Source organism: Cebus imitator, unplaced genomic scaffold, assembly GCF_001604975.1.
Source record: "Cebus imitator isolate Cc_AM_T3 unplaced genomic scaffold, Cebus_imitator-1.0 Scaffold304, whole genome shotgun sequence".
Lineage (NCBI taxonomy): Eukaryota > Metazoa > Chordata > Mammalia > Primates > Cebidae > Cebus > Cebus imitator.
In genome coordinates, this window is record NW_016107619.1 from 2,173,922 (window position 1) to 2,182,527 (window position 8,606).

The following is an 8,606-nucleotide window of genomic DNA, read 5'->3' on the forward strand; positions in this document are numbered from 1 at the left end:
CTCAGCCTCCAGAGTAGCTGACATTACAGGCACATGCCGCCACACCCAGCTAATTTTTGTATTTTTAGTAGAGATGGGGTTTCACCATGTTGGCCACACTGGTCTCAAACTCCTGACCTCAGGTGATCAGCCCATCTCAGCCTCCCAAAGTGCTGGGATTACAGGTGTGAGCCACCGCCCCTGGCCAGGAAATAGGGCTTTGCTTTAGCAAATATTGTCACCGATCTATGCTGCAATCAGAGCTTCAGGCCCATTCTTACCTGAGGAATCAAGGTTTTCGTGTGTATGGAATAGAAAATGTCTTTCACATTTTAGAGATGCTATTTTGAAAAAAAAATTTTTTTTAAATCAGGCCCAGTGTAATGGACAAGAGGCAGAACATAAACAAGATCTAGAATAGATACAGTACTAACTGCCACCCCCAGAGTACTAGCACTAATAAAATGAGATATAATGTTTCCGGCTTAACAGGGCCTCTGTTACAAACCATTCTGACATTCCTGGGCACAGAGCTAGTCCAAACATTCATAGAGTGCTTCAATTCTATTTTGGCTCCTGTATCAGCAGAGTTGAAGAGGAAAACAACGGCAGGGTGTATGGGCCTGCTTTCAGATACACAGTAACAGAAAACCCCACTCAAAGGTCTTTCCAAAAAGGAAATAGACTTATTCATAAAAAGAATATCAAAGATAAAGCAGACTTTAGGATACCCTCAATGATGTTAGCAACAGCTCGGGTTTTCAAATCCCAGCTCCACAATCTACACTGACATCTTCATCTTGAAGTTGGCTCTCCTCCTAGGTGTAAAGTGGCTGCCAATAACAACCGGACTTTCTCTCTAAGGAGGGAGGAAGGACGTTCTTGGAAATCACAAGCAAACCTCTCCTCGAGGCTCTGCAGCCAGAACTTGGTCACATTTCCATTTCTAAACCAATTCCTGGCAAAAGGGAACATATTACCCTTAAATTATTTTAGCCCAGGACAAGCTTTCCCTCTGATGCTTGGCTGCTTAAGGGAGGGTGGAGGCTTGGACAAAGTTAAGGCTCTGTTTGAAGAAACAGGAGAAATGCTGAGTGGGCCACCAACAGTGTCCCCTATCTGGAGGGAGAGTCTTCGCTGAGTAGGAGCTTGAAATTGCTAAGTTAAAAACAGAAGAATGGGCCCGGTGCAGTGGCTCGTGCCTAAAATCCCAGCACTTTGGGAGGCTGAGGCGGGTAGGTCACAAGATCAGGAGTTCAAGACCAGCTTGGCCAACATAGTGAAACCTGTCTTTACTAAAATACAAAAACCTAGCTGGGCGTGGTGGTGCGTGCTTGTAATCCCAGCCACTCAGGAGGCTGAGGCAGGGGAATTGCTTGAACCCAGGAGGCAGAGGTTGCAGTGAGGCGAGATCACGCCACTCCACTCCAGCCTGGGCCACAGAGCGAGACTCCGTCTTTAAAAAAAAGAAAAAAGGAAACATCTGAGGATGCTTCCAACTAGCAGATTCCAAGAAGATGCAATAATGCCTGATCCCAAATCGATTCTTTCATCAATCTGAGCTGAAGCCCTGTGTAATATCAGGACACTGTACAGGTTCTTCAAGAGGTATAAAGATAAATAAAAATGGTTCTGTGTGGACTTTATTGCACAGTGAGAGTCATATGAGCTATCTATAAATAACAATAAAAGGTAGAATCGCTTTGTGGGAAGTTAGACCCACAAATAAGACTTCTGTGATGGTTAACACTGAGTGTCAACTTGATCGTATTGAAGGATGCTAAGTATTGGTCCTGGGTGTGTCTGTGAGGGTGTTGCCAAAGGAGATGAACATTTGAGTCAGTGGGCTGGGAAGGCAGACCCTTCATCTGGTGGGCTCCAACTAATCAGCTGCCAGCACAGCTAGAATATAAAATAAAGCAGGCAGAAAACATGAAAAAACTAGACTGGCCTAGCCTCCCAGCCTACATCTTTCTCCTGTGCTGGACCCTTCCTGCCCTTGAATATCAGACTCCAATTCTTCAGTTTTAGGACTCAAACTGGCTCTCCTTTCTCCTCAGCCTGCAGACAGGCTATTGTGGGACCTCGTGATTTTTTTAATACATACATATGTATATATAATGTTATATATATATGTAATATATAATATGTAATATATATAATATTATACAATCGGATATATAAGTATATACATATATATATTATATAATATATATAATATTATATATATATTATTAGTTCTGTCCCCCTAGGGAACGCTGACTAATAAACTTCCAAGGAGGGAGATCACTTCTGAGCAAATTATGAGGAATGGTAGCAAGAAGAAGGTGGCTTCTGAGCAGAGCCTTGTGAGAGATCAAATTTCACATACTATGGGGAGCAAGTATTCCTCCATAAACAGATAGCATAGGGAAGGGGCTAGTTTAAAAACCAGATGAGGGAATTATCTTCAGCATAAATTGCTCCCTCACCAAAAGGACAAAGTGTCCGACTCACCATCCTAGTGACTTGACTGGATGTTCTCCTTTCATTCCACAATCCACCCTCATTCCTCTCCACGGTGTTCTATGGCCCCAGAGGCTGGCCTTATGGACTGTATCAACTAGGCCACCTTGTTCCTGGTGTGAGTTGGGTTCAGCTAAGATGCACGGGCAGGAGATGACAGAGTGAGAGGAAGGAGAGTTGGAGGTATGATTCCTCCAAACTCCTCCTTGCCACACTGCGGGTGGGCAGAAGCCATGTTCCTCTAGCAAAAGCCATGGCTTTCCCTCATCAGCCCTTCCCTAAACTAGTGACATGGGAGTTGGGCAGGGAAGCGCTGGGTAGAGAAGGGCCAGATCCCTGGTGAAGGCTTCACCCTCAAGCCTATGCTGCGGACCTAAGTGAGAACAGGCACTCCTGTTTTCATGTCCAAATGTTGCATTTTCCAAGACTGCTCTGGCCCACCAGGCCCCCCATCCTGCACCCATATAAACCCAAGACCTTAGTGGGTACACACACAAGCAGCTGAAGGTCAAGACCAGCAGACCAGCGACAGCAGAATGATGCAGCAGAGAAAAAAAAAGAAGGACATCAGGAAGCTGAGGGAAGGTCGGCCAGGGGTGGTTGGAGAAGGGTTGGCTGCTGGGCAGCCCAATTCCAGGGAAGATTATTTTCCCCACCCCTCCACCTGCTGACTCCCCATCCATCTCGCTGAGCACCACCTCCACCACTCAGTAAAACCTTGCACTCATCTTTCGAGCCCACATGTGATCCAAGTCTCCTGGGACACTGGGCCAGAGCTCAGGATACAGAGGCTGTCACACTGGCCCTCTGCTCTTGCAATAAGGCAGAGGGTCCATTGACTAGCTGATTAGCTGACTAGCACACAAGCTATCTGCAGATGGCAAATCTGAAAGAGCTTGTTTACATGTGCCCACCTGGGCTTTAGGAGTTGCAAACACCCACCCCTGGATACTGCCACCAGGCCGAGAGCCCAAAGCTTTTATCCAGGCCTTTGCACCAGCCAGTTTGCATGCTCTCCCTAAAGATTTGAGCTGCAGGGCAACCAAGCAGGTGAGCCACACCCATTTGCATGTCCTGCCAGGAGAATCTGGGAACTCTCCTGCTTCACTAGCTTTCCATGCCTGTTCCCTCTGTGTCCACCACGTTGGGATAGCAGCCTTGCAGCACTGCCAGCCCTGGGGGCTCCATCATGATGCCTGGTTTCCTTGCACGATCAATGCCTCTATAGAAAAGGCCATTGATTAAATTATCCCCAGTCAGCCCTTCTGAATATTCTACCTGCTTCCTGCCTGGACCATGACTGACAAAGACCTTTGTAGTCAACTGAAGTTAGCCAGTGATTTTTTAAAAAATTTCCTTAGGGGCCGGGCGCGGTGGCTCAAGCCTGTAATCCCAGCACTTTGGGAGGCCGAGGCAGGTGGATCACGAGGTCAAGAGATCGAGACCATCCTGGTCAACATGGTGAAACCCCGTCTCTACTAAAAATACAAAAAATTAGCTGGGCATGGTAACGCGTGCCTGTAATCCCAGCGACTCAGGAGGCTGAGGCAGGAGAATTGCCTGAACCCAGGAGGCGGAGATTGCGGTGAGCCGAGATCGCGCCATTGCACTCCAACCTGGGCAAAAAAAGCAAAACTCCGTCAAAAAAAAAAAAAAAAAATTTCCATTGCTGTTTTCTTCTTTATTGGTTCTAAGTATCTTATTTCCTCATCTTCTAAGCATGGTATTAATAATAAACTTCCCATCAGATCTATAAGTTTTAACTCTTTCATCTCTACCTTGAAGAGCTAGATGTTTCTTTCATAACGCTGGAACTATACAAATGACAAAAGAAAGAGCAGATAAATTGGACTTTATCAAAATTAAAATCTTGGGGCCGGGCGCGGTGGCTCAAGCCTGTAATCCCAGCACTGTGGGAGGCCGAGGCGGGTGGATCACAAGGTCAAGAGATCGAGACCATCCTGGTCAACATGGTGAAACCCCGTCTCTACTAAAAATACAAAAAATTAGCTGGGCATGGTAACGCGTGCCTGTAATCCCAGCGACTCAGGAGGCTGAGGCAGGAGAATTGCCTGAACCCGGGAGGCGGAGGTTGCGGTGAGCCAAGATCGCGCCATTGCACTCCAGCCTGGGTAACAAGAGCGAAACTCCGTCTCAAAAAAAATTAAAATCTTTTGTGCTACAAAATGTATCAGCAAGAAAGTGAAAAGCAACCTGCAGAATGGGAGAAAATACTTGCAAATCATATCTGCTAAGGGACTTATATGCAAAATATAGAATTCTTACAACTCAATAATAATCCAGCGTTTTTAATGGGCAAAGGAAATGAGTAGATATGTCTCCAGAAACGATTACAAATGGTCCCTGTGTACATGAAGAGATATGCAACATCATTAGCTAGTTGAGATATGCAAATCAAAGACAGAATTAAAACCACTTCATCCCCAGTAGGATGGCTATAACTAAAAAGGCAAGTAATAACAAGTGTTGGCTGGTGAGGATGCGGAGAAATTGACACCCTCATGCATTGCCAGTGGGAGTACAGGATGGTGCCAGCCACTTTGACGCTTCCTCAAAATATTAAACATAGAGTTACTAGATCTCTTCTCTTTTATTTTTAGTTGGCACATAATATTTATGTACACAGAATGATATTTCCATACATGTATACAATGTATAGTGATCAAATCAGGGTAATCAGCATACCATCACCTAAAATTTTTATCGTTTCTTTGTGTCATTAACATTCAAAATACTCTCTTCTAGTTTTTTGAGAATACACTATAAATTACGGTTAACCATCTTCACCCTACTATGCTGCAAAATCCCAGAACTCATTTCTCCTATCTAGCTGTCATTTTGTATGCATTTACCAGCTCTCCCCATAGCCTCCTCCTCACCATTCTTCCCAGACCCTGAGACCCACTCTTCTACTCTCTATTTCTATACACTCAAATTTTCTTTTTAGCTTCCACATATCAGGAAAACATGTGATACTTATCTTTCTGTGCCTGACTGATTTCACTTAACATAATGACCCAGCAATTCCACTTCTAGGTACATACTCAAGAGAGTGAATATATATGTCCGCACAAAAACTCTGTACACAAATATATTCATAGCAGCATTATTCATAATACTTAAAAAAACAGAAACAACCCAAATGTCCACCAAATGATGAATCACTAATTTGTGGGCTGCCCATATCATGGACTATTACTACGCAGTTGAAAGGAATGAGGTACTGATTCATGCTACAACATGGTCGGACTTTGAAAACGTCATGCTAAGTGAAAGAATTCAGTCACAAAATACTACACGTATGATTCTATTTATATGAATGTCCAGACTGGCAAATCCATAGAAGTAGAACGTAGATTAGTGGTTGCCTACGGAGACTTGGAGAATAATGGGGAGTGGCCGCTAATGGGTACAGGGTTCCTATGGGGGATGATGAGAAAGTTCTAGAATTGACTGTGGTGATGGTTTCACAATTCCTTAAATATACTGAAAACCACTGTAAACTTTGAATTAGTGCACTATATGTGAGTGAAAGCTCAATAAAGATAATAAAAATTAAAATAATGTGTTTTAAAATTTTGGAACCAACTAATTCTAAAAGCAAATGTTGCCAAAATTTCCGAAATATGTTTGTCTATAATCTTTAGGCCATTTCATGTGTCTGACAGCTACTTAGTAGCCTCAAAATAAATGTGAGAACAAATTAGTAGCTTATCAATCACCATCTTTCCACCTTTTAACCCACATTTGTTTGCTTTTTCTTTTTTTTTTTTTTTTTTTTCTTCTAAATGTTTAGATAGCTGCTGTGCTCTTTGTTTTATTACCACTTATACTTGGGGAGCTCTGCCCAGGTATTATTTTTTTTGAGAGGGAGTTTCACTCTTGTTGCCCAGGCTGGAGTGCAATGGTTACACATGACCACCTGGGCTTTGGGAATTGTGAGCTCACCTCACCACAACCTCCGCCTCCTGGGTTCAATCAAGTCTCATGCTTCAGCCTCCCGAGTAGCTGGGATTGCAGGGGCCCACCACTCCCTGCTAATTTTGTATTTTTAGTAAAGACAGGGGGGTTCTCCATGTTAGTCAGGCTGGTCTCAAACTCCCAACCTCAGGTGATCCACCTGGCTCTGCCTCCCAAAGTGCTGGGATTACAGGCATGAGCCAAAAACATGAGGAGGGGAATGGAATTTATTGCTCCTCTATCAGCTCCCACCAAATCTGGAGCCCATGGCATTTTCTTTCTCAAGGTCCCACGATGCCCAGAGAACAGTTAGAATCAGGCCAGGCACCGGGATGGGCTTGTCCTCAGATCCAGTCGGCTCCTTGTCTTCCAATTACCTAGCTCTGCTAACTCTCTCTTACAAGCCTGGGAGGAGAGTGACTAGTTCCCACCTAAACATAAGGCCTGAAGGGTCTTAGCACCTACAAGTTTAAGGAAACCCAAAGGATGCTCTGAAACTTCCATGAAAAGGAAGACTTGGAGGGACTGTTGCATTCTTGCATGGCTGGCTATTCATATTCTCTGAATATCCAACATGAAACTGATCTGATCACATGCTTTTTGGCAAAAGTGGTTTATGTTAGGCTAAAAGAAAACACCCCTTACCAAGATGCTCTGAAAGCGGCTTCTCCATTATATTAATGACAACTAGTGTTATTAAGAGAACATAAGGCAACTTTAACAAACGAAGAGCTCACTAAAGAGGATCCTGTATGGAAATTGTTCATGCAAATGCAATTTTAGAGTTGGCATTATACTTGCAGAGGGGTTCTCTACAGGAAGCTATGGCTTCAGTCTTTCGTGCTCCAGGACAACCACTCAGCACGTAAAGCTCCATGAAATCAGTGCCTCAAACCACAGTATCTCTAAAGAAACTCCTAACTTAAAAAGTATTCCATCAATGGTAAGGATTTTTAAACTTTAGCTTAAATATTTTAAATACCGTTAGTAGTAATAAAGCAATGAGATGTCTCTAAAATTATTGTTGCCTGTATCACTTTAAATCTTTGACATAAATGAAAACTTGCATGGAAAATGCTAAAGTTCTAAGCAAATCAAACAGGTTGAGCATTAATAAACAGGAAGATGAAGTACGTGAAATTGATTTTGGGAGGAACTGGTAGAGATAGTGATTTGTTTAAATACTGTTTAATTTTTTTATCCATTTATTTATTTGGAGACCGGGTTATGCGACTGACTAATGTTTGTATTTTCGGTAGAGAAGGGGTTTCGCCATGTTGCCCAGACTGGTCTCAAACTCCTGGGCTCAAGCAATCCAGCCATGTTGGCCTCCCAAAGTGCCAGAATTACAGGCATGAGCCACCAGGCCAGGCTGAGATCGTGTTTTAAACTGTGCTATTGATGGTCTAGGGAAAAGGTAAATCAACCTGCGATAACAGAAGTCCTTGTAATCCACAAGTAGGTATGCAGGCAAGAAGTAAGAAAGCTCCAGAATTCTGTGGAGGCCACAAGGATTTCCAGAACTGGCAGCAGTTAAGAATTTGACAGAATTGAAGAGTCACACCTCTGAATTTGTGTCAATTCTGAAATCTCTTCTTCCAAGAAGAAAGAGAAATAGCTGGAGTTATGGAAACGACGGTTGATGAAAACTCAGTAATCTGAAGTCTGAACGTTTAACACTAGCAGACAGGCTGAGAATTCTCTTTGATCATGAGCCCAGGTTCCATGTGCACCCACAGGAATCTGTACAGCATTTGTGCACTGGTGTGGGGCCCAGAAGAGGACCACAGAGTGACAAGGCACCAGGCTCTAAAGGGAGAGGAAGATCCCCAGGGGACCTGGATAGCGATATTTCCCTGACCATTGTCTGCTGTGTGTTCCCAGTGATGAGATTCTAGAGTTTACACCTGAACCACACTGTCATTTAGGATGTTATTTATAAAATCTGGCATGTCTAAGTAAAACACGCATTCAGTGAAACATGCCGTGCAACTTATCTCATTGTGTGGATTTCATTCTTCTCAGTTAATTATTTTATGGTTTTTTTCCTTTTTTTTTTTTTTAGACCAAGTTTCACTCTTGTTACCCAGGCTGGAGTGCAATGGTGCAATCTCTGCTCTCTGCAACCTCCGCCTCCTGGG

General features: G+C 43.6%; 1 protein-coding gene across 1 annotated transcript in view; it reads left to right on the forward strand.

Moving 5' to 3' along the window:
• The window catches only part of CUNH7orf33 (chromosome unknown C7orf33 homolog), a 32,306-nt gene extending 24,304 nt beyond the window's left edge, over positions 1-8,002 (forward strand). The window contains 4 exon segments of the mRNA XM_017502915.2: positions 6,665-6,725; positions 6,728-6,754; positions 6,757-6,916; positions 7,936-8,002. Of these exon segments, the coding sequence (XP_017358404.2) occupies positions 6,665-6,725; positions 6,728-6,754; positions 6,757-6,916; positions 7,936-8,002 (315 nt within the window).
• The last annotated feature ends 604 nt before the right edge of the window (positions 8,003-8,606 follow it).